At 39.2% G+C, this 27,241-nt stretch overlaps 1 protein-coding gene across 3 annotated transcripts in view; it reads left to right on the top strand.

Annotated features, from left to right (window-relative positions):
- Positions 1-27,241, top strand: part of ghrb (growth hormone receptor b) — a 31,698-nt gene that overhangs the window by 554 nt on the left and 3,903 nt on the right. For 2 of the 3 annotated variants that reach the window (XM_026174457.2, XM_026174458.2), the window contains exons 2-5: positions 11,175-11,262; positions 23,704-23,839; positions 24,822-25,000; positions 26,380-26,558. In XM_026174457.2, coding sequence (XP_026030242.2) covers positions 11,184-11,262; positions 23,704-23,839; positions 24,822-25,000; positions 26,380-26,558 — 573 coding nt within the window. In that variant the 5' untranslated portion in view covers positions 11,175-11,183. The remainder of the gene's footprint in view (positions 1-11,174; positions 11,263-23,703; positions 23,840-24,821; positions 25,001-26,379; positions 26,559-27,241) is intronic. The other variant, XM_026174460.2, reaches the window with a different exon arrangement.

Below are 27,241 nucleotides of genomic sequence, written 5' to 3'. Positions count from 1 at the left end.
AATTCTCTAGTCATGTGGATTTCTTTTCATGTGTCTTTTCCTGAGGATATTCTCCTTTCCTTCGTCTTAAATGAGTAAACTGAGCAATTTTGGGGTTTTAGATCTTTACGAAACCTAAAAGAAGTTTACTTTTTGGATTGTCACACAAAACAGAACTTGGGGGGGGGGGGGGGGGATTACATAAGAAGCACATATTAATCAATTCGTTGATTATTGGAAAAACAATTAAAAAATAATCAAATATTTGGCAATGACACTAAAAGTGAAATACTCCAAATGCCTCATGGATTTTAGGAACGTTACAAAGGGAAATAATTAACTCCTACACTATGATGAATTGCAGCGCTGCATTCCATGTTTAATATCTTCAGCTAACATGTAGTGAAAATATATTTTGATAATATGAAAGTTAGAAATGAGGGGTGACTCAAAACTTTGGCACAGCACTATGTGATTATATGACTCTGAATGCAAAGTGGCATTAGATGTATCTTGTTTGAATCAGCAATTTTTGAAAATGCATCTAGAACCTGTCTAGGCTCCTCTCGTGGCAACCTTAGGGGACTAGACATAATAGTTTAGAGACGTTCAAAAGTGTGCATTTAAGCTCCTATAATTAACGCTGCATGTCAGGACAAAATCCGTTAAAACCTGTGGCGAGGTGCTGATCAGGGAGAGGGTATGAAACCGTTTCTAAAGCTCTGAGGGTTCCTGTGAACACGTTGGCTTCAATAACTCAAAAACGAAAGATATTTAGGGCCACCAGTAGTAACTAGGGCCTCAAAATAGCCTGGGATGCCTCTACCACTCTAACAGAGCTTTAGCGGTCATCTGGAGTACTTGCTGTGCTAGAGGACTCTTGGATTTCCAGGAAGAAGATTCTCTAACTGAATGAGTCAAAAACTGAATCATCTGGGGAGAATGCTAAGAACTAAGGTTGACAATGTCTCTGTATTTTATCAGGAAAATAGGAAGTAGGTGCAGAGATTTATTGAAACATGCAAATGCAATTATTCTTGTAATTTCTTTATGTAGTTTTCAGGACTACTTCTCTGGGTCTCTCAAGGGACGTTCAAAGCTCTTTGCTCTGTTCCATTGTCTGCTATCTTTTCTATCCAGGTCTGCTTTTACTGCACTGGCAGTGTGTTTGAGACTGTCATGCTGAAAAATTAAGCATATCAGATGCCTTCCAGATGGAATCAGAATGGTAGATCAAAATCTTACTGTACTTCCTTCATTCATAATTTCCTAATCAACTTTAACAATATCCCCAACACCGCAAATTTAGCCCCAATCCATGGGGCCTCTGAACTCCATGACAACAATTTGAACTATCAATTTTAAATATGGATTCATAAGACCTGTTGTCACTGTTTTTATTCCAGTTCTTGTATATTATGGCATACTTCAGTATTTTCTCCCTGTTTCCCTTGGAATGGCTTCTTGATAACCAACCTTACACTGAGACAATTTCTGAGAAGCTTCAGTGAACAGTAGATGGATTTGCTGAGGACACAGATGTATCTTTCAGGTCCTGTGTCAGGTCTTGCTGGAATTTTTTCTATTTCTTTACGGCTTGACTTTTAGATACTGTTTAAACAAACAAACAAATAAAACAAAATTCCTCTGAAAATGATCAGATACAAGGACTGCACTGAATGTGAGTGACATCCTGGAGAACTATTCCTCAGACCAGTTTGAAGAATTAGAAGAAAGTCTGGTTTTTAATGAATGGAGGGTGGTGCTGGAGATGATGTGCTGAGAAGAATGTCTTTCCAAAACATCTCGAAGCTGAAGGGAAAAACAGACTTCCATCAAATATTGAACTAAGAGGCTTTTCTTAATGAGAAAATTCTCTTCTTATTTGCAGGAATAAAATCTCATTTGAACGTGGCTGGATGTTTTGTGAAGTAACTGAGTGCAAAGCTTTAAAGTCTTAAACCTAAGGTGGAATTTCCCTGCCTGTCACGGTGTTAAGTTTCCTGTTTTCATCAAATCTGACAGCCCTGTCCTAGTTAAAAAAAAAAAAAAAAAAAAAAAAACCCTATGCAGTCTCACCCAAAAGATATTTTACTGTTTTGTTTTCATTTTTTTTAAGGTCCTGAAATGTTTAAACTGAGAAAATGCATAATTTCAAGACAAGTATGAGTAGTTTTAAAAGGGCTGGAAAATGGAGTTAAAGCTGTGCTTACAAATTGTGAAACAGTTTTAGTTCCTCAGTATAAAATGACCAAGGGTTTAATATCTCATCATCCACATTGCATGATGCCATTAAAAGATCTGGAGAAATCTCTGTGTGCAAGCGCCAAGACTGAAAATCAGTATTGGATACTGTGATCTATAGTCCCACAGACAGCACTGCATTAAAAATAGGCATGATTCTGAAACCACTGTCTGTGAGCACAGGTCACTGTGTCATCCACAAATGCAGGTTAATGCATTTGTTCATGCAAAGAGGTAAACATGATCCAGAAACACTGCCATCTTCTCTCGTCCAAAGCTCATTTAAACTGGACTGAGGTAAAGTAGAAAACTGTTCTGTGGTCAGACAAACTGAAATCTCAAATTCTTTTTGGAAAACATCCTCTGGGATCATCTGGCTTTTTATCAGCACTCACTTTAAAAGCCTGCATCTCTGATGGTTTGGGGCTGCATTATTATCAGTAGGCACCACCATCAATGCTTTAGAGCAACAATGCTCTCATTCAGATGATGTCTTTTTCAAGGAAGGCTTTGCATATTTCAGCAAGACGATGCTAAACCGGAAGCTGCAGCTATTGCCTGCGATCCAGATCTACCCTAAACTATTTGTACGACAAAGATTCAGGACTGGTGAGCAGCTAGAGTCCTATATGAGACATATGGGACAACCTTCTTCTCAGCTATCGCAGATGTTTATAGACTTGTTAAAAGAAAGAGTGGATGCTGCAGAGTAGTAAACACAGCCCTGTCCAGACTAGGGCTGGGCGATATGACCCAAAAGTCATATCTCGATATTTTTTAGCTGGATGGCGATATAAGATATATATCTCGATATTTTTTTAAGCCACAAAGTAAGAACAAAAAGAGAGTTCTTAGTCACACTGTGTCCCAGATGTCACACAAGCACTTTTATTAACATACAGCACAGATGTACATGAAAAATTACTCAAAAATAAATTATGAGCATTCATTAAATAATAATGCTCCATAAATAAAATAAAACAATGTTGTTTTTGTGCATAACAAAGAGCTCACAATTGTGCAGTCAAAATGTAAACTAAAAGACGCTGAGCATAGTAACAAAGAGACAGATGTCACAGCAGCTCTATTTCCAAGTTTTACTGCGTGACTGACAGCCTGGAGTTTGAAATCCACTTCATAACCACGTACGTCTCTTACAGGTGCTATTTATGGTCCTTATACACACACAATACGGTAATATTACGTTGAAGCACAGTACGTATCACTCCGCGAGGCTCCTCGGTAGCCGTAATGCGCCGACAATCTATCAAGCGGTGCAGCTCCGTAGCTGACCAAAATCGTACTCAAACATTTTTGACAGATTGCTGAGCGCCGCGTACCACATAAAATCGGTTCGCGGCCATCAAGCACAACCAGAATTCATACATAAGGCGCGCTGTCAACTTTTGAGAGAATGAAAGGATTTTAGGCTATGCAGCCCGTAGGGACTAGCGCGGTTAGCTCGTTAGCATGGTTAGCTCGTTAACACGTTGACGCCGTCCAGCCCCACGCATGGGGCGATGCGCAGTAACTCGTTAACGGAGATTTGCCGTGTCCATCTTGTCGCTGCCTGCACGTGAAGCGATGGGGGAGGAGGGGGAGTTGTCTTCAGTGAAGGCGAGGCGGAGTAATGTTGCGTAGAGACAAAAGTAGACGAAAGAGAGGCAAACTTGCGGCTCCACAACTATAAGTATAACGTAACATAGACTATATCGATATAAAGGATATTGTCACATCTTATATCTCGTATAAAAATATATCGATATGTTTTAAAAACTCGATATATCGCCCAGCTCTAGTCCAGACTTTGTTTTTAAACGTGCTGCTGCATTCAAATTAAGCCAATATTTTTTTCATAAAATTGTACATTTTCTCAGTTTAAACATTTCATATGTTTTTCATTGTTCTATTATAAATAAAACATGGGGTTGTGAAATTTGCAAATCGCTGGAATTTTTATTTGTATTTTACAAAGTTTCCCTGGGTGGAAAAGGAAAAGTGATAGTATTTATACTGTAACCTTTGTTTTGTTTCAAGTAGGGGTGGGCGGTATAAACGGTATACGGTAGAAACAATATGAATTTGGCCAACGGTAGTGTTACGGCCCTAGCGGGGCCTCTCTCTCTCCTGAGGGTGCCTGTGTGGGCGTGTCCCACTACCTCCTGCCTGAGGTGCCACCTTTCCCTCCTGTACAGCTGACTCCCATCAGCAATTAAGGGTATTTAAGCCCAGAGCAGGGTGAGCTCTGGGCCAGAGTGCCATTATGTGTGGGCCCAGCTAGTGAGCTGAGTGTCTTGTGGTGTTCCCAGCTAGTGAGCTGTGTCTTGTGGTGTTCCCAGCTAGTGAGCTGTGTCTTGTGGTGTTCCCAGCTAGTGAGCTGTGTATTGTGGTTCCCAGCTAGTGAGCTGTGTATTGTGGTTCCCAGCTAGTGAGCTGTGTATTGTGGTTCCCAGCTAGTGAGCTGTGTATTGTGGTTCCCAGCTAGTGAGCTGTGTATTGTGGTTTCCAGCTAGTGAGCTGCGCTTTCCTTTTGACTTTTTGCCTTACTGACCGACGCCTGAGTTTTGTTTGTTTCTTTTATGGTGATAACGGCTTGTCCGTGTCCTTTAGTTGAATTACTTCAATAAAACTGTTTTATTTAACTGTTTTGCCTCCCTGACTCCTTTTTCTGACCCGGTCACTTTTGTTACTTCCCCCTCCCCGCCTAGACCCCTCAGGGGAATGTAACAGTAGAGATTTTGACTATACCACTGTACCTCGATCGCGCATGTTGATGGTGTCATCAAGCCTGTTTTGGTCGAAAGCATCGCAGTGGCTGCAAGCAATATCATCTGCAAATTATGCCGTTTGGCAGTAATAGCAAAGAGAAGAAGCACGTTTTGGAATATGAGGAAAACCAAAAACTGCGCTTCACTTCCGTACCATTGATTCATCAATGTTGAATTCTCTCGCAGCTGCTCTATTTCCATGTTGTTGCAGTAAATTAATGACTAACCTCGTATTGTGGATGGATTATCTCAGTTGTTCTCCTGACTGAAGTTTGGTCCATTTAAAGCATCATGCCATGCGATTGCATTTGTCTCTAACCATCACGTTAACCTTTATCGAGTGGAAAAAGTTAGCGTTCATCCTCTAGCTTCACTGTGTTTGTTATGCTAAAATAGCTGTGTCGCTAGCGGTCACGTAGCACATCATTATATACCAGCTAATCCAACTTCACTAACTCTACAAAAGTCACTGTTGTTTAGTTTTCTGTCTTCATTTATGCTGGAAGTGATAGCAGAGCTGTATGTTTAAATTCTTTCAGAAATCTCTCAGTCAGAACATGCAATATCATGTTTAGGTGGAAACTAGCGAGCTAACTTCCTGCTAACTTCTAACTCTGTTAAATTTAATAAATTCTGTTTTCATGCTTGGATGTTAAACTTAATTGTTACACTTGGTAAAGCAGCAACGCTGATCATTATGCTAAAGATGAAAAATTTAGACAGTTTTTAACTCTCAGTGATGCCGCAGTGTTCGTTTGACTTTAGGACCTGAAGCAGACGAAGTTTTGGACCCAGATTACTCCACGAGGCTCCTGACTATGGTAGTTGTAATGCTCCCACAATCCATCAAGTGGTGCGGCTTCGTAGCTTACCAAAGTCATTCTAAAACATTTTTGACAGATTTTTGAGCGCTTGTACCACATAAAATTGGTTTCGAGGTCAGTAATCACAACCAGAATTCATAGATAAAGCGGATTATAAGGTGCACTGTCGATTTTTCAGACAATTAAGGGATTTTAAGCGCACCTTATAGTGCGGAAAACACGGTATACAGAGGAAAAGAATATATCGCGATATATATCGTTACCGCACATGCTTCAGATTATACTGTGATACGGATTTTAGGCCATATTGCCCAGCCCTAGTTTCAAGCATAAACAGATTTATGATCTTAAATAATTTCTCACAGTTAGTTACTGTATTATCACAAACAGGTTGGATGTATTTGCCAACTTGACCCATTCAATCTCAGAGTGATGGCTCTGACTCTGTCTGTGGGCAACACTTTTTAGTTAAAAAGGTTGGTGAGCAAAATAAAGACTTGGCATGAGATAATTTAATCTTATTAGATAAAACAGATACTGACAAAATGTAACTTTGAGGCGAATCATTTGCAGTTGAAAAAAAAACCCATGATATATCGCAGTATATGTTGGCATAAACATATAATATATCACAGTGTTAAAAATTGCAATCATATCAGATTCTATTAAATGCTAGTTATTTTTTAAAATAATGCTTTCACTAATTAGCAATATATTTGTGTGATATACACAAAAACTTCAAGAATTTCAAGCTGTTTTCTTTTTACGTTGTCATTATTTGGTAGTGTGTGTGGAATTTTGAGGTGAAAAAGGAATTTAATCCATTTTGGAATAAGGCTGTAACATGAAAAAATGTGGAACAAGTGAAGCACTGAGAATACTTTGTGTACTTCCTCCTTTGTCCCCATTATAATTACTGCTGCTGTTGGGCACAGGGCAATCAAGCCTGATCGTTAGACATAACTAAGGCTCATAAAAATTATGAAAACTGAAATTATGTCTGTTTGTGCAAACACCGGTACAACGAGGCCCTGAATACATGTTAAAAAGTTATGATAAGCTTCTCTAGAACCTGGTATTGGCCTTGAACATGGTAGCGGAGCCCAGGTGTGTTTATTTAACAGGCTCTGACCTCTGCAGCTGTGAGCAAAGTTTAGTCTGGAAGAGCATGAGTTAAAAAAAAAAAAAAACCCTCAAAAAAACTGCACATGTAAGAAACCTACTTTCTTAACTCCGTGTAGACAAACAGAGGTAAACACTAACTTACACTACTGTGTGCATTTTGACTCCACTTTATAAGTTAAAGGTTATGTGTGATTTACCTACAGAAGTGTGGTATCTGCAGGTTTCCAAATCTGCTGTCAGTGATCACATATATTGAAACATTTTAGGGCCAATCTGTGTTAGCTGCTGAGAATCTGTTTTCTCAGAACAATACTGTGAGATATTTATCCTAAAAAAGTTAAGCTCAAGGACTTTAGATAATGGGATTTCAAATGGGCCCTCTGAAAACGATGCTAGAAAATCATCTAAAAACAGCCCTGCCTGTAGAAAAATAACCACAGTAGAGACTTGAAATTTTGCATAATTCCCGATAAGTGCAGCTTTTGTTTTTTCAGGCAAATCCAAGATTGTCAGACGGGAGGAATTCGATACACTGACATCGAATAACCCTGATCTAATTGTGTGAAACTAACTGATGCATTTATCAGTCACTTTCTTCATTTTTAATGATGTTCTGTATAAAATGAGTTTGAAAGAAAAGGAGGAAAGTTATCAGTGATTGCTGTAAACCAAGCAAGTGTCTAATTCTGATAAATATTTAAAGTTAAAAGAATACAAAAATACACATGTACCTACTGTAAGTCCTGATATCATTCAGTAAACCTTTAGTAAATTAATATTGGGTGATTTGTAAATTAAGTCTAAGAAAGTCAATGCTCCAAAGTGAGCTTAGTTGAAGAAAGAAATATGACCTTGCTGCACATCTTTGAATAGCACGGCAACAAATAGCAGTGAATATATTAGAGTGGAGACGGTAAACTGGCAAGACGGCAGACATCAGAGAAACATTCATGTAGATCGAAGCTGAACAGGCTTAGAGAACAACATGAATGGGTTTGCATCAGAAGGTCTCTGCCTCTTCGAATGGAGATCAAACCACATCTTTGTTGATATGTTCTGAGGCAGGGATCGCAAACATGAGGCCCGGTGTCCAAAATTTTGCACATTCATGTCTTACAATTTAAACCTAAGAAGTCATGTTGACACATTTCATTCATTTACTAGAGCAACATGTTTTTTTTTATCATGTATAAACACTGAGACATGCTGTTTAAATTGTACTTTTTCTTATTTTAGGATACAGTATGTCAGGGATTAAATGTGGAGGACTTTCACTGGTCCGGTCCACTTAAGCAGTATGTAGCCCACGGTGTAAAATGAGTTTGACATCCCTGATCTGAGGTGTGAAAACTCATCATTATGCATAGAAGATCTTTATTTGTGAAAGAGTTAAATTATTAAAACATAAACATTTTGAAACCACTGAAAGTGTTTTCTGAGTTGTATGTGGTGCAGCGTCATTCACAAGGCCTACAACAAATACCGCCTTCATCCTAACATATATGTGGTTTTGCGTTTTCTTTAACTTTTGAAAATTCCTTGGCACAAATTTATAAGCTCCAACAGTCTGAGCAGTGCTAAGTTTTGAAATGTTATAATAAGTGTTTGTGAGAAATATTTATACAAAAAGACCTTTATTATCATCCCTCATTAACACCTCTAATCTAAGCTCACAGAAGTGAGTTCTGGGTAGATTAATTTGGCACCGAAAAAATTGCAACTGATGTCAGCAAACAAGAGCTACGCAAAGCCCAGAGAAGTAGTAAGGTTGGATTTCACAAGAGCTGGCAGGACTCCAGCACCACTGGCTGGGTGTCACGTTCAGAAGAAATCTGTTTAGTATTTCGAAATATGCCTTTCCAAGAAAGATGGATTGTTTGTGAATACCAAGAAGCATAATGAATAAAACACATTTCTTAACCTGCTTGTCCTTGCTGCTTTCGAATAACTGGTGTTGTCTCACTCATCCCCATCTTTGTGTAGCAAAAAAAGATAACAAAAACATGTCATTAAACAGGTTGCAGTTTTGAACAGCTGCTAAAATACTGCTATGGATATGCACTTACTGGCCACTTTGTTAGGTATACCTGCTCCGCTGCTTTTTAATGCATATCTGCTAAGCCTGCATTTAGACATGTAAACATGGTCAAGATGACCTGCTGAAGTTCAGACTGGGCATTGAAATGGGGGGAAAAGGTGACTGAAGTGACTTTGAACATGGCATCGTTGTTGGTGCCAGACGGGTTGGTCTGAGTATTTCAGGAACTGCTGATCTGAAGGGATTTTCCCACTCAACCAAGAAATCTGCAGCAACTGCACGATGTTATCACCATGTTTGCACCATGTTTAACCTATACAGTGAAGAATTAAGGCAGTTTTTCAAAGGAAAAAAGGGGGTCCAAGTCACCACTAGCAAGGTGTACCTAATTAAGGTGCCAGTGAGTGTAACTGTCTTACTGCTTCATCATTTCGTTGCGTTAAGAAGCTGCAGTTTCTGCTTCTGCTGCTGCTTCTTTGTGCACTCTGAGCTTCATATAATAAAGTGATTTGAAGTGTGGATGAATGAGACTTAGTCATTTATTCTTTTCTTGAGTTTAATGCAGGTAACAAGAAATGCATCCATTAAATTGTGATAGTGCAAAAGATGTAGCACGTAGTGGTGTCTGGAAAAACAAGCAACATGCAACTAGCTTAAAATGGACACTGGGCTAGCTTGTTAGCTCAGAAATTTCTTAGACATGTGGATGGACAAATCTGAAAATGTCACTCACTCTTAAACTGAAAGCTTAACTATAAAGAATTTTACTAGCCAGTTTCCCAAACACGGATTAAACCTAAAAGACTAAAAGGAAAAAAAAAATCTGTGACAACTCTATTGAAAAAAGGTTTAGTCTAGGATGAGGCTTAATCCATTTTGGGGGAATTGAGCCGTGTATTTAACAAAGGCCTCAGTCATACAGCGAGCCCCCGGCAACCACTGGTTGCTAGTGAAAAATGTGTATTCCCTAACTGGCTGGCGGATGCTTGTTAGCTTCCAGCAACCACTCAACCAATCAAAAACCGTGAGTCAACTGCTTTCAACAACTTCTGTGTTCTTATTGTAACACCTCTACTAATGTTCTAGATAAGAATTAATAAATAGCTAAAGCTGCTAAACAGAAACAAGCAAACAAACTGAAAATAAACTGAATTAAAGGCAAAATGTCAAAAATAAATAAAAATAAAAACTAATCAGAAAAGAATTTTAGAGCGCTCAAGCACTCCCAAAACCATAGTAGCCCTGAAAATAATAGCAATAATAGTTTGGAAAATAATGCTAAAATGCTAACTTCTAATGCTAACCCAGAAAGAAGATGAAGAGGTAATCTAACGACACAAATCAGTGGTGCAGATTTAAAACAAGTCTTACCTGAAGCGTTAGCAGGCAAAAGTGCAAATTGTTGTGATGATGAAGGGTGATTAAAGTGACTTAATAAGTTTCTGCTTAAGCATATTTGCTGTTTAAATAGCGTCAAAAACACTGGCTGGCTAATTTTAACCTTCAGTGTTTGTTTACAGTATAGGACAGTTACAGATCCAGGTATGAACAAGTGAAAAGAATGTTACCTGTCCATGGCCAGCAGCAGCCCGTATTGATTTAGGATATCGGTATGACTTTATTGTTATAAATTCTGTTTCACTGTTACCTTTGCACAGAGAAGGAGAGAGGAAGACAGAGAGGGGGAGGACAGAGATTTCTGAGATAAATAATATTTGTGTTTTCTTGTTTTCAGTACAGCTGGTCTTCTACATGCATTAAGCACTAGGTTGTTATATATTATTTTAGAATCTTTACTCAAGTCATGGATTTTTTTATTTATCAGTTATTGTGCAGAAAAACTGCAAAAGAATGCAAATGTGCAAAGTTTAATAAAGTTAATCCAATTTTCTTACAAGCAAGCTGAAACTATAAACATACAGAGATTGTTACTAATGTATAGCACCTGCAGCAGTGTGGCAGTCGTCGAAGTAGTAACATTCGTTCAGCATGGGAAGCTGGTATAGAATATTTTAGTAAACCAGGAAAAAAAATTCTTTGCCTTAAATAACAGTGCCTCAGCAGAGGTTTAGATCTAGTTACGCCCCGGTGGGAGCGTACTGGTTTAATGGTGGTAGTGGGCTGGGCCTTCGTCAGCTGTGTGGTTCAGTGGACTGCCCTGAGAAACTTAACATTACCCACATGTCTCCTCCACAGCTCCACACCATGGCTCACACTCTCACCATGCTCCTCTTTGTGCTTCACATCCTCACTGCTTCGGTGCTGCAGTCGGCCTCAGAACCAGGTAGGATTTTGAATATTTATTTCAATAAATCAGCATGCATGTTTGTAAAGCTGTGGAAGACCTGATTCAGGTTTGAAAACACAGTCATTAAATGACATTAATTCGTGCCTTTGGTTGTGTTTTGCAACTCTACTGCTATGACATCTGGTGCCTTCTACTAGCCAGATTTTCAGATGCTGTTGAACTGTTTTGTGGGAATAAAAATTGAGGAACATCATAATAACTGGGGAACTATTACCAGAGATCAGGATGCTTTTAATGGTCACAAGAGACTTTGAGCCTAGTATAATGTAAAATACTAATAGTTGCATACTTACTGACTTGTTTTGGCTTTAAATGAAATGGGTTGCATAACACATTCACAGAGAGCCTCGGTGAGCAGAGAGCAGATTTCTAGTGAAGTGGCTTCCCAGGAATTCTGAACAGAGAGCACTCGGCTGTTGTTAAACAATGGGAAGCTGTTCAGTTCGTAGAGGCCTGGCTTTCTACCAAACACTCCGCAAATGGAAGTGGAAATGCTGTGTATGTGGACACATAGGCTGTGTTTTATCCACAGTGATAAACTATGTCTGTGCTGGTTATTTATGTCACACACGGACATCCGGTGCTTTGTCTTGTTACATAATGCTCAGTAAGTTAGCAGAGGTGTGGACAGAGAACATAATCTCCTGCTGTTTGCTATTATCCTCTTTGTGCTCAGTACCCTTTAGGTGGGATTTTACAAGGCCGCTGTGTTTTGACAGGAGTGTTTGCTGCTCTAGAAAAAAAAATGAGACTGAGGACAACTTGTTGATTGAAAACAGTGAAGTCACAAGTAAAAGAGTTCTTTTTAAAAGCAGATTTGGCAACACGCTAGCCAGCTTGTAGTGACCTGTACATTTCTGACTCACTCCAGTGATCTCAAATGTTGTGGAGGGATTCTTATTGGTTTAGTGTCACCATGGTTAATGGCTGCTTGTCCAGTGGGAGGAATATCTACAGAACCAACATAAACTTCATGATCTAATTGTGTAATATGAGAATCTACACTGGAATTTTTTAGTGTAGACAAGATTTTCAGAATCAACATAAATTTAAAAAGGCTGAATCATCATCAAAATATAGCCAGAGGCCTTGAAATTGTATTTACACAAATGTACACTATATGGACAAAGGTACTGGGACCCTCTTTGTAGCTATAATAGCCACTAATTGGTGTTGTGCTTTGTGATGTAATGCTTGCGTGCAATTGCCCTGCCATAGAAACCCATTCCATGAAGCTTCCTCTGCACAGTTTCTGTGCTGATGTTATATCCATAGGAATTTCTAGCTCTGCAGTAGCTGACTCAGCAGATCATTGGCGATGTTTATGCACAGTGGTCCCTCGTTTATTGCGGGAGTTACGTTCTTAAAAATAACCCGCGATAAGTGAAATCCGCGAAATAGCCAGCTTTATTTTTTACAATTATTATAGATGTTTTAAGGCTGTAAAACTGCTCACTACACACTTTATACACATTTCTCAGACAGGCATGAACATTTTCACACTTTTCTTTCTTATTTAAACACTTTCAAAGTTCAGACCTGATGGTGCAAAACATTTCGTCGACATTGTTGTGTTTGTCGGGGAGAAAACGTGCAAACATACAGTACAGCGCTTCAGAGTCACACTGCTAGTGATCAAAGAATTATGTAAATTTGACAAGCTGAATGCATTCTGTACTGTACAGTAGGGCTGGGCCATATCATACCGTTCACGGTAATACCGGTATAATGTTGGGCAATGATAAGAAAATGAAATATCGCGATAGAATATGGGTAAAACGTGCATGCGTAGTGCCTTTGTTTTCATACGCACATGGCGGAAAGTATGGCAGTGGAATGAGAAGAAATGAGAATGAGAAGGGCGAAAGCGGATCGTTGAATGAAACGGATGAACCAGAATTAGTTTGTAAAAATGCTGCAACTTCAGTGGTGTGGAACTGGTTTAGCTTTCGTCCATCAGATACACAACAAAGCACTATTTTTGGTAGAGCATGCTAGCGGGCCGTTGTTATTACCGTGTTGTTTGGAAAATATGGCACACTTAAAATCAATCCTTTGATTTTTCTGAAAATCGACAGATTATAATCCCGTGTGCCTTATGTAGGAATTCTGGTTGTGTTTACTGACCTCGAAACGATTTTATGTGGTACACGGCGCTCGAAAATCTGTCAAATGTCTTAGTACGACTTTGCTAAGCTACGAACCTGCACCGCTTGATGGCTTGTACAATAGCAAAAGCGTACAATAGCATTACTGCTATTGTAGGCAGGAGCCTCGCGGAGTGATATGTACTGCGTTTCAACATAATATTACTGTATTGTGCGTGTATAACGTCTTTTTAAGTTTTGTGGATATTATACATGGTTATGCTGAGGATATGTCGGCCAATTTCCACTGGAAATGCATTTTGGTTAAACTGTCCGCAAGGAATTTGCATTTGCACTGTTAAATTTTTATATAACTTTAATGCACATAAAAACAGCAGCTTGTTTAAGTGAAAACACATTGATTTTTTTTTTTTTTTGCACTAATAAAATGTGGCGTTGCAAAGTATTTTGTCTAGTGTCAATTATATTGTCCGTTATATCGTTATCGCAAATTTTGAAATGTATATCGTGATAAATAGTTTTGAAGGCGGGTCATCTACCAATCAGTTCAATCGCTGGCTGCTCCAGTCTCCAGACTGCATGCCTAAGTAACCTTTGGCCTAGATACTGAACCCCAAGTTGCTCTTCGATGTGTTCATTGGAGTATGACTGTGTGTAAAAGGCCTTAGGTGTAGAAAAAGTGCTTGTATGAATTAGGGCTGCCACAAACAATTATTTTGATAGTCGACTAGTCACAGATTATTTTTGCGATTAGTCGCCTAATCAGATCATGCATCCACTGGACGTAAAGCGTACAGCTTATAGCAGCAGCATGCGTCTGCTCTTATATAACTATCATTAGCTTACAGCTTGAAGTGTTTAAGGTATGTGCTAACTAAAAATAAAGACAAGATGATAGTTTATTAAACTTTTAATGAAATTTGTTTTTTTTAGTTTTAGTTTTTTTTTTTACTTTTAATTCCACTCACTGGTTAGATTTGGCACTGAAAACGACTGCTGAGTTTAGGTAAAATCTCCATGGATAGGATTAGGAGAGGACTGGTTTGGATTTAAACACACCCTTTCACAACAATGGCCCTGTTTGTTGTGAAATAATGAGTTGGGAGGGACCAATTGGGCTCAATTAATCCTTAACATGGTGCATCAGGGCAAGATGCAAAAGGACAACTTGTGCCTTTTTTCATCTGCCATATCAGTAGTTTTGACAAAGGGGCACTAGTTGATGCCCTGGAGATGAGAAAGGACTGTAACATCTGAGGCAACCAGTGAGGCATAAAATACCACACTCAATCTGGCATTTCCGCTAGCATTTTGAAAATGAAACGGTTAAACATAAATGAAATAATTAAGAAATGTAACTGGCTTTCAAAGTAATGATGATGAAAGCAGAGGAAAACGTTAGAGGATTTTAAAGAGTTAAAAAATAGTGAACAATCAGTCGGCTTTAACAGTTTTGTTCTTGTTTCACAATAAAAGTCAACATTATCTGTTTCAAGTTTCAAGGTTGTTTTGTTTTTTTCACCTAAGGTAACAAAACTTTTACAATAGCTCTGTCACATCTTAAGGGGTGTTTATGCTCTTTCTTTCCTCCTTGCTTGTTCCATTTGGCCCCTTATATGATCATCTGGGTCAAGCTACAGCATTGGAACAAATAGTACATTTCTTTTGAGAGCACACATAGCCAAAAATAACTCCTCTCACTTTCCAGCTATACTGAAGCACCAGCTGTGGGAGGTACTACTTCTAGGAATTGAGTGGTCTATGTAGGGGTCAACAAGTGTTTTTCCTCTTTGCTACTAGAGCACCACAGGGGATATTACTTAGAAATCAGGACATTTGCCGTTGATAAAACAGCATTTCCTCTCTTAGGAGGTTATATTGTTGCTTTTTGGCATGAATAAACTGTTTTCCTGCCCATGATTTGCCCATAAAGCTTGTTGGGTCTCTAAAAGGCTGGAACTTTAATCACCGATAAGGGCTTCTTGGCTCTTAGCCAAGGAAGGAAATGGCTTTTCTAAATGTAGCGCGTAAGGCATTTCCCCCCTGAGAGTGCACTTATTGATGTCTGAGCATGTGAATCTCTAAATCACTGTTTTCGCTGTCTGCTCACAGGAAAGACATTAATGAAGGCTTCCCACCAATATGCTGAGCACAGGTTAACAGGTGCAATAAGGGGAAAAACATGAACTGATTAATTAGGTGGATTTGGTAAGTGTACGAGGCAGTCCGTCAAAAGGAAATTAATTTATCTGCTATTTCCCTTCAGAGCTAAAACATAACACATCTTATCAAAACAAATCACACAAGGGTGTTTTGTTTTACCCTGAAATAGGCTGCCAGGAGGCCTCTGAGAAATAAACATGCAGTAAACATGTTTACCCCGTAAGCTCGTGGCAGATCTGTAAGAGAAGCCCTGTAATGAGAACAAGCTGTAAGCTGATATTGCCATCTTGGAAACCGTCTGCGTGTTTTGTAGCTCTAATGATATCTGCTGCTCCAGAACTCCTGCTCACATGTTTACTTACACCACAAGTGAACTCTGCTTGGTGGCTGCTAAGCAAACACAGCAGCACTTTGATGCACAAGCACAAAAATGAAAACCCTTTGCAAGCCAGTCTAGTTTTTTTAATCACTTCTCTGCCTGCAAATGGCCCAACTACATAACATGTGTATAATACGCTGTGGCACAATACACTTTTTCCATTTTGTCTTCTTTTTCACTTTCACTCAGTACTTTAAATACAAGTGAAATGAACCCTGAAATCACAGAATTGTTGTTAGCAAAAGTGTTTCTAAAATAAAATTACTCTGCTTACCCTTTCATCGTATTATATTTAGTGCTGTCAGCGTTAATCTCGTTAAATCAGAATCAGAATACGTTATTAATCCCGAAGGAAATGACGTTAATGCCATACCCGCATTAACGTGGCAAATTTCCATTAGCCAGTTAGCACGGATCGCCCCGTACGTGGGGCTGGACGGCGCTAACGGGTTAACAATCTAACTCGGTAACGGAGATTTGCCACGTTAATGCGGTTATGGCGTTAATGTCATTTTAACGAGATTAACGCTGACAGCACTAATTATATTATATTATATTATTTGGTTGCAACTTATCTTAAACTCAAACAAATAACAGTGCAACACCCCATTTGCTTTTTCCTTTTAAGACCATTTTAAGCAGGGAAGCTGTGCTTTTAGCAAATCAAATCATGATTATTTCACAGCAATGTTGTTACCATCGATTGAGTAATAATTTCACCTCTTATCATTTTATTGGGACATAATTAAAGTCGCATTCATTTGAAAGCACTTTATTGTTTTAGCTGGTGGAGCTAAATGAATTACGATTAATTTGCAACCTGCTGGGCATTCTGACTAATAACATGCCTTATTTAGAAGTTATTACATATCCACATAGTGTTACTGATTGACCAGAATGGTCAGCATACCTTCTGCCCATTGAAACAAGAGTATTATTTAACACTTTCCATGGCATCAGTAATCTCCTTTTTTAATTCGAATCATACAGAGACCATATTCAAACCTCTGTGTCATTGTTTTATGCAAACTATACTTCCCCAGTCACGTGCCTACATGTCCCTTGAGATCATAGATTATATATGAAGCTAGATAAGATAGATGGTGTCACTGTGGTGGTAGAAACACACTTCGAGTCAGAAACATTCGAGGAAAACTGTTTGAGGGTCAACACATGAGATGCAGATGGCTATTTTTGCATTTTGAATGAAATTACGCACTTTACAATATGACTTTGTGTATATCAAACTACAGTATATAACTCTTTCCAAGGTTAAGATTTTCTATGCCGGCACTACAGTCATGTGAAAAACCGTTTTCACACGACTCTGTGCAACCGAGTGAAAAACTAAGTACATCCTTGCTGCTTCCATTATTAACAAGCGTGACTAGCTTTTTGGGGGGGAAAAAAAAGAAGGCAAAAAAAAAAAAGAGGTTTTGACATGTTGCCGGTCTGGAGCATCCAGGTTCATTTTAGCACAATGCCAGAATTTTTTTTTTCCAGGAATGGATACCCAGCAATTCTACCCCAAGGTCATACTGTGTAATACTCAGAAAAACTGTAAAACCTCCCCCGAGCTAGATCCTAAAATCTGTAGGCCTCAGTTAGCATGTGAAATGCTTGACAGTACAATTAGAGAAAGACTGAACAAGTCCAGCTTGTTTGGAAGGGTTTCTTGGAAAAAAGAAAACTCTTCTTCTCTCTAAAAAGAACATGGCAGCATGGCTTAGATTTGCATCTGAACAAACCCAAAGGCAGAACAATGTCCTGCCATAACACATGCAGATCACCAGACCTCATACCAACTATCAAGCATGGTGGTGGAGGGGTGGTGATTTGGGCATCTTGCAGTCATTGAGTCGACCATGAAGTCCTTTGTATTCAAAAATATTGTGTCCGAGTGCAAAAGTGTTTCAGTGATCCAAAGTACATTGGCAAATCTGCAAGTTACTCATTTATACAAAAGGATCTACAACCCCCCCCCCCCCCCCCCCCCCCCCCCCCCCGGAGACAGACACACACAGACACACACACACACAATTTCTGTCAATGATTAACATTACAAGGAGATCAAAGTTGAATTTCACTTGAAGTGCAATTGCATCAGAAAGTTCTTATTTGTTGATTTTTTTTTTTCCTTTAAAAAGAGGAAAAACAAATATCTGCATTGCTCTGCCTACCGTCAGTGGGGCCCTGCCTACAGTTTAAGAGTAATTAATAATAATTAATATGAAGTAATGTTCTTGAACGCTCACATTCAAGCGCATACCAACTCAAAGAAATGTTCCATGTTTTCATTTATCACTAAACTGAGCTACAGGAATCCACCACATAGCTGAGTGTCAAATTAATTATTCTCTTAATCCTGACACAGTTCTAAGGAGGAGCAGGGGATCGAATACACAGGTTATTCTAACCCATGACGGCTTTTTCTCTGAAGCAGGCCAAAGCTATTCATCTGCTGCCTCTCAGATGTGAAGGAGTCATCTCATTGTCACGCTTCTATCTCATGTTTTATCCTCTCAGACATGTTGATGTAGTCAGCTGCCTGCAGCTACTGCTGTGTTTACCTAACAGCCTGTTTTTTTAAAAAAAAAAAAAAAAAAAAAAAAGCTCTCAGCTTTCTATTTAAAAGGACACCTACTTGACATTTCACAAACATATCCCCATTCTCCCATGCAGACTGCTGTCCATACACGCCCTATTTAGCCAAAGCAAGTCACGTTTAACCACCCAAGTCAACAAAATACACAAAATAGATAGCCCCAACATACAAGATGTACTTTGCGGTGTCTCCCAGCACAGACTCAAGATTCCAGGAGACGGGCGGTTAATTCTAGGAGCTGGACAAGGCTGTAGAAGGTCCTTAACCCATCAGCAGGATGGTATCTGCTCCTTTGTGGACGGAGGACCAGGATAAGAACTGCCAGAGCTACAAAATGACCTTCAGCAGTCTGCTGTTGTGAATGTCTCTACATGCATAAAGGACACGGGGTCCATACAGACTACAGAATACAATTTTCATTTGCAATGAAATTTCAGCAAAATGGATTAACCTGCTGTGTATTCTTTTCATTTCTATCAAACAATGTAGCGTCCTTTCAAATCTAACACATTGCCCAGTCCATATCAGTATAGATATCCAGTGTTCCTTTGGATTTTTTGACCAGTGTACAATAAAATAAAATTCAGGAAAATAATAAAAAACCAACATATAGTGTAAAAGGACATGATGGACACACAAAATTTAACTGTTTTTAAGATGAGATAATACCGGCTTTTATTTGGTTTTCACTTGGAGGGAAAAAAGCCCAAAAAATCACTCTTCCCATCAGCGCTGCTGATTTGTTCTGTGAAAGTCAGGAAAAATCAGCTGAAGCGCCAACATCCTTAATTATAAGTTTTGTGCATATATGGATTAAAAAGTGCCTTTTTATTTGGCAAAACTAATTTCCTTGTTTTGGGTTTTTTTTTTTAAATTCCCACATCCCTGATTTGATATCAAATATTATTAAAAAAGATGAACCCAAAAGCGGAGAGGCGGGCTGTTAGAGATCATGCATGCAGATCTCTTACAGCAAGAGTCCAAAACAAAGGCAAAATAGAATCCAAAACTAAACTAGGAACGCTTGGAAGTAAACAGGTGGAGGACCACATGACACAACCACAAAAATGAGGATTGGATGCCTTTATACAGAGACACATAAGGGCTAACAAAAAACAGCTGAGAATGATCAGAAAAGGGCAAGGGTAGGAAGTAAAAGTGCACACAGTTTCTAAAGGAAGTGCACACAGTTTCTAAAGGAAGCAAACAGAAAAGAATACAAACATTTACCAAGTGCGACAAGAAAACATACTGAACATGTCTACACAAGAAGACAGGGGCAAGGAAACACTAAAAGACGAAGACAAACTGGGAACTAACTAAACAAAAACTCCGTAAAGACATCAGTAAATAAAGATAACACCTGAAGACTCAAACGACAAAGGTAGAAAAACAAGACACCATAAAGACTGGATAGGGAAGCTCAGAAAATAAACATGTCAAAACTTCTAAACAAAAGGCACTAAATTAAAACTGCTCTACAAACAGTAAACTAGACACACAGAGAATCCAAACCTAAAAATAACCAAACAAAATGCAGGGACTACGGTCCCTGTGGAGATGATACACAAATCACAAACAATATGAACAAAACTGAAAACCTTTCATTTAAAAAAAGGAACAAAGTGTAAACCAGGAGCTCCCAAAATTGTAGCGCCAGTTAACAGCATTTTGTTTTAAGGTGAAATCTCTATAATATTGGAGAAAACCAAAACCGTTGCCGATCTTGCTCTGAGCTGCACAGTGGTGGAGTCTCAGGGAGGGGCAGCCATCTGGTGCGACTAGTTGGAAAGCGAGGGGAAGGTGCGAAGTTTAGCAGAGAGAGATGACAAACAGCACACAAAGGAAACATTTGGCCTGTTAGAGGCTTCATTAAACACACACCGGGAACACAAAGCTCCGGAAGCCGAAACATCTGCAGGAAGGAACAAGAACAAAGCAAGTGGGACTTCATGGGGGAAAAGACACAAGGTTAATGGTTTATCATCATTATGAAAATATGATGATAAACAAGGACAGAGGGGAATAGGGGTGAGGTGCCCAGCACAAAATCACAGGAGGTCCTCCAGATTTGTAGTTTAAAGCCCAATCTGAAAAGTAGAGAGGGTACCTGCCTCCTGAACCTAAACTGGGAGTTTAGCTGATAGCTGAAGACTTCGTCTCCCGTTCCTCTTTTAGAAACTCTAGGAACCACAAGCAAGCCAGCGGTCTGAGAGAGAATTGCTCCATTGGGATAATATGATACTATGAGGTCTTTGAGATACGATCAGGTCTGATCCTTAAGAACTTGGTATGTGAGGAGGACTTTCATGTCAAATCTGGATTTAGCAGGCAGCCAATGATGATATGGAAGAAATGTGATCTCTTTCCTAGTCTCTGTTAGGGCTTTCACTGCAGGATTCTGGATAACAATACAATTACAATACAATACAATTTTATTTATATAGCCCATTTAAAAACCAGATATATGCCAAAGTGCTTCACAGAAACCAATTAAGAGCAATAATAAATACAAGTAAATAAAATAATAAAATGAAATAAATAAAAATAAAATATACTGACAGGTGGGAGACATAACTAACCAATGATACAGCAGGTAGGCACAAGCCGAAAGGCTGAAGGTTAAATCATAAAAACATTAATAAAAGCAAAAAAAGATAAGTTACAGTACACTTAAAAATGCAGGGTCTAGGAGGCAGGGAAGGCAAGGCTAAATAAATACGTTTTTAATCGAGATTTAAAAAATCGAATTTAATCAGATGCGTTAGGTAGTTTAAATCTGATCTATCCGAAAGGTCCTTTTCTGTTACGATGGGTACCCACTCTTCCTCCATTGCCCCTGTTACCTCTGGTGTCCCCCAGGGGTCTGTGCTAGGTTCTATGCTGTTCTTTTTATACTTGTTACCCTTGGGCCGAATCTTTGCTAAATACAAATTTTTTTTTTAAATTAACTGAAAAATTTCCCCGATAAGTTGGGAATGAACAATCTTCTCTGGGATTTTAGACAGAAACAGGAGTTTGGAAATAAGTCTAAAGTCAGCGAGATCTTTCTGATCGAGGCAGCTCTTTTTGAGTATAGTTTGCACTACAGCATGTTTAAAAGCAGCCGGAACACAGCCCAATAACAATGACAGGCTTATTAGTGATAAAATACGGGGCCCGATAACGTTAAACCCATCTTTAATAATGCGAGATAGGTGGAAGTCATGAACAGCGTTTGAGGGTTTTAGGTGATCAATTATACCCTTAAGAGTAGGGAGCGAAACTGGATGAAACTGATTGAGGTTAGTGGAGCATCGTAAAGCTGGGGCCTGACTCATCACAGGGGGGTGCAAGACTCTTAGAGATAAGATTCTGCCTGCAAAATGATTTAAACATTCTTCACAAAGAGCTAAGGAAGACGATCTAGGCATTTCAGGACAGGGATTAATCAATGAGTTAAAAGTTTTAAATAAAAAATGTGGATTGTGACTGTTATTTGTAATGACAGCCCACAGGAAAGCCACTTTAGCCAACTTAACAGATTTCTGAAATTCTGGCGGGTCCTGCGAAGGATATCAAAAAACACCTGGAGCTTATCTTTTTTCCACCGTCTTTCAGCTTGGCTGCAAACGTGTCGTAGAGCACGTAAAGAGTCATTTAACCATGGCTGAGAGCAGCTTCCACACCATTTTACCTTTATAGGGGCCACAACGTCAAGTAAAGAGGAGCATGTATTCATTTAAACAGTAACGTATTGTGAAGGTTCAGACAGACTTAGTGGATTTTTAGTTAAAGCTAAATACAGCAGATAATACTGAAAGTTTCTGGTGTCCCGTGCGACACCTATTTTGTGTCATCTTTGCACTGAAAGTTAGTTTAAGGCCTTGGTGTTCACTCTCAGGGCTCGTCATAGTAGATCTAAGGAGCTTGGAAAGAAGGTGACTGGACTTAGAACTGAGGAAGCTTCTTGGATGAGAGGTGAAACTTCAGGAAACTTAAAGAAGTCCACTAACCTTCTTTCCTTAGACTACCATGACCTGGATGACTGAGAACCGGCACACACATTCTTGTGTTTTAATATTTGTCTTTTTATTTGTTATTTGCTGTTGGGAAGTACTTTGAAATCCCCAGAAAGGTTCTATATAATATATATATGCTAAATATATGTGTCTAAACGTTTGCATAACTATAAATTGTGAATGTGAACATATACACAGCATTTTGATATGAGTTCAGCATTTGCAGTAAATTGAAAAATAACACGTTTGTGCTTTAGGGTTAAAAAAAACCCTGCTAATCGTTTCCACATAGTTTTGGAAACTGCCCACATTAAATCAAATTGCCAAGCCAAGTCCAAATCAGTTTTTTGACTACCACAAGAAAAGTCCCACGCGTATCTTGCAGAGTGCAGTAGATATTTGGCGTCATCAGTATTGTTTAAACAAATGTTTAAAGTGGTGTTATGTTACTGTGTTGCAGAAAGCATTGAATAAAGGGGCAAAATGACCTTATGGTTGAACGTGTTGAGCATGCACATCAGTGCTTGAAAAGAACAAGAAGCAGTGCTAAATTACTAACTATGCACTGAATATTATGCACCACTTAAACTTTGGTTTCTGAATTAAATATGTTTTTCTTCATTCTGTACAGAAAAGACCAGTTAAACCACATTATGCTCACATTTTTCACCTTTGCATTGATCACAGTTCACACAGACAGGATCTGGGACAGAGTATCGTAAGTCTGTGAAGGTTCTCAGTTGTATCGTATCGTAAGGAAACTGCAGAAATGTGCTCTCTGCACACGTGTTTCGAGTTTATTCAGGCAGTAAAACAGATTCCTGGAGGTTCTTTCTGTGTAACTGTGTTTCTAGGTAAGGCAAAAGCAAATAGCTTGTTCCGTGAGCGTCGTGGCACTGAACTCTCCAGCTGCTGCTTTCTCTTAAAGAGCAATAAAATGACTTCCAGGAAACTGCTGATACTCGCCTTGTGGCTGCGCTCCTCAGTGGAGTTAGATTACCATTATTAGCTTGTCACTGAAGTGTATCTTTGCAATCCTCAAAAGCAACAAGATTTTATAACACTTGCAACAAGGAAAAGAAAAGAGAAGTAGATATTTGCTGTATTAAAGATAATTATGCGTAATCTTCCCCTCTGTTCCTCTCTCCCTGTTTCCTTCAGTTCTCTCTGAGAGACGTCCACACCTCACTGGCTGTGCTTCCCCAGACATGATGACTTTCCGTTGCAGATGGAATGTTGGCCCTTTCCAGAATCTCTCTGATCTCAGAGCTCTCCGCTTATTCTACTTTATAAATGTGTAAGAAGAAAATATCTCTCATCACTACCAGAGTGCTTTTTTGGGAAAGATTAGGAAGGGGAAAAAAGAAGAAAAACATGGGTCATAGGTGCCTGTTTTGTACAGGCATTCGCACATCTGCAGGTTCTTAAGCACAGCTTTAAAGAGTTTCTACACATATGTAGTGTGAGGAAAACGCCAGTTGTTTGCAGCCTTTGAAATGATTTTAAAGTATTAGAATAGAAGTATTTTTAGCCTGTTAAGTGAGCAAAAACACAATAGAAACACTTTATGTGTAGATAAACCATCATTTAGCTGCTTAGGTCAATCAGGGCCACTGGGTTTATACCTCCAATGCGTAAAATTTAAACTTATGGTGCAGACATTCACTCTGTTGACAAAGCAAAGTCCAGCTTATATTGTAACGTTTAACACGCCTAACTTCGGGCAGTTTACGCTTTATTGCCTTAAATACTCTTTTTAAGTACACACGTTTTCACACAGGCAAAGTAAATTTTCTAATTGTCAGCAAATGCAATAAAAAGATAAAAGAGGAATAATGAAAATCCCAGTTCCAATCCAGCTCCAGACTGTCACCAGGCCGACCTGCACTACCTTCATGACCCATGAATCCTTTGGCTGTATTTTATGTGTTATCAGCTGTTGCTTGATTGTGAAACTAGGAAAAACTAGATAAATTGCTTTAATTTTACATACATGTCATACTTGATGAGTTCATATAATACAGTTGTTTATTTCTCAAAACTCAAACAGAATATTTAAAAGATTAGTTAATCATACTGCCTCTTTTCATTATTATCTATAATTCCCCTCAGAACAAAATGCCATTTATTAGCAGGGTAGGTCATAATCTTATCTGCAGATTACCATGAAATCGCATTTCATGCATACATGGGAACAACCCTTTGTTCGTGACCTTGCACTGCTCATGGATTTCTTACTGTAACTGACTAATGCGCTGATCCTGTCCCCCACCATTCAGACCCCCTCATCTGTCTTCTAAAAATTGGAGTGAATGTCCTCACTACAGCAACGAGACGCCAAACGAGTGCTTTTTCGATCAGAACCACACCTCGATCTGGACATATTACAACGTCCAGCTCCGTTCCAGGGATGAGACCATCCTCTATGATGAGAAGGGTTTCTTTGTTAATGACATTGGTGAGTTCACTGCCTCTTTACACACACTGAAATTATTATGTTAGAAAAGACTAATAAAAAGATACAGTTGTAAAGTTTTCGCATGTTACACTGTCACCACTTTTAACTGTCACAGCATCACAAGTACGCGAGGTGGTTATATGACATTTTCAGGGGTGAACAATACTTTTGATCTTTGTTACAAAATTTTGTTTCTGTTTGATCTTTTTCTTATAATTCGCTAGAGAAAACTTCAAAAAGGGAATTTTTGGTTAACATAAAGGGTTATGGCCAAAGTTCAGGTCATCCCTCCTATGATTGCCTGTGCAATTATGGATAACATCTCCCATGAGTCTTAGCATTTGCATATTTTTCAGGCTTCATAGGAGCTGCAGAACAGGTTTAACAGAGCTACAGTGATTTCTAGTGTCCTGCAGAATTGATTATAAAATGCTCTTGCATGTATATGAGACTCGCTTACATGGTCAGGGCCTTGCTACATTTCTGATAATCTGTTACTTTACGTTATCCTCGACTCCTAAATTGTTACACATCCAGTATTCCTCAAAAAGAAAAACTGGGGATGCAGTTTTTCACCCGTCAGCCTGAAAGGTTTGGTTTATTGTCGTCACCCCGCCAGGCGGCATATCTCTCACCTCTTCTCTCTTTGTGTCTGCTTTAAAGGTTTATTTATGAAGGACTTATCTGTATTGACGTTTGCAAAGGCCAATAAATGGAACATTTAAAAAATAGAGCAGAGACATATCTTCCAGCTTTTCCTCTAACGCCTCGTGCAGCTCAAAGTTTTTCACTTACTGTTGTGAAAACGCTTAGTTAGGATCTTTATAGAGCACAGAGCACACATGACTTTCATCTACTGATAGTTTCATAACATTTTTTCTCCCCCCCCACCCCTTTTTTTATTGTTTAGTCTAAGCCTATTTTTCATAGAAATATCTACAACAATGTGCTTACAACTTTGTGCCAACTGTTTGGGAAAAACTTTTCCTGTTTCAACATGATTAAATCTGAACATTGACGGCGAGCCAAGCCATCAGTGGCTGACTTCACTAATTCTCTCGGGCCGAATGTGACTAAAGGCTTGATGTCAGGTTTTGAAATCTTGCTTCAGGATGACTTGCAGCCAAATTCCAAGAAGAGGCGATTACAGCAGTGCATGTATTCCATTTGCTTTGTAAAAACAAGTTCAGCAATCATTTGCAATGTCCTGGTCTTTGCTTGCTTTCATGTAGGCAGTGAAAGAGACAGTCGAGGACAGTGATGTAAGGATCCGTCTGTTATTACTCAACAAATTAATTAGTTCAGTCCAGTGGAAGACTTCCTGACACCAGCCCCCTTACTGATGAAAAAGTGCTCTAAAGTGACCTTCTGTTCCGCAGTGCAACCGGATCCTCCTGTCAGCCTGAACTGGATGCTGCTGAATGTGAGTTTGACTGGCATCCACTATGACATACTGTTGAGCTGGAAGCCTCCTCCATCTTCAGGTGTGGAGACAGGGTGGATGAAGCTGCAGTATGAAGTTCAGCACCGTGACAACAGCTCCAGGGTGTGGGAAATGGTGGGTGTGTCATGAATCTAATACACAGCTCAAAAAAATTAAAGCAGCACTTCAAACTTCTGGGGTATTTATCTGGTCAGTTAAATAGCAGAAGGGTTGTTAATCAGTTTCAGGTGCTTTGGTGTTATTAAAATTAACAACAGATGCACTAGAGGGGCAACAATGAGACAACCCCAATAACAGGAATTGTTTTACTGGTGGAGGCTGCTAACATTTTTACCTCCTATTTTTTTGGTTTTTGGTTTTTTTGCTTGCAATTGTGGGGGTTTTTTTGCATTTGGCTAGGGTCAGTGTCACTATTGTTAGCATGCGGCAATACCTGGACCCTAAAGAGGTTGCACAAGTAGTCCAACCTCTGGCAATGGCCATCAATACAAGATGAGCACTGCCGAGGTACAAAATGCACTCCAACAGGCTACTGGTTTGAATGTCTCTAACCAAACAATCAGAAATGTCACGAGGGTAGCCTGTGGGTCTGACATTGATACCGCTGACTGGCCCCGAAATTCGCCTGACCTAAATCCAATAGTTATGTTTTGGTCAATCTGACACTGTCAGGTTGCACCTTCGAGCTCAGTGACTCCCAGATATGGGATAAGATCCCCCAGGACACCATCCATCATCTCGTTATGATGATGGTGTCAGTCATGCATACAACCACATGGAGGCCATACAAACTACCT

Source organism: Astatotilapia calliptera, chromosome 7 (assembly GCF_964374335.1).
Source record: "Astatotilapia calliptera chromosome 7, fAstCal68.1, whole genome shotgun sequence".
NCBI lineage: Eukaryota > Metazoa > Chordata > Actinopteri > Cichliformes > Cichlidae > Astatotilapia > Astatotilapia calliptera.
This window is presented reverse-complemented; position numbering and strand designations above follow the sequence as displayed.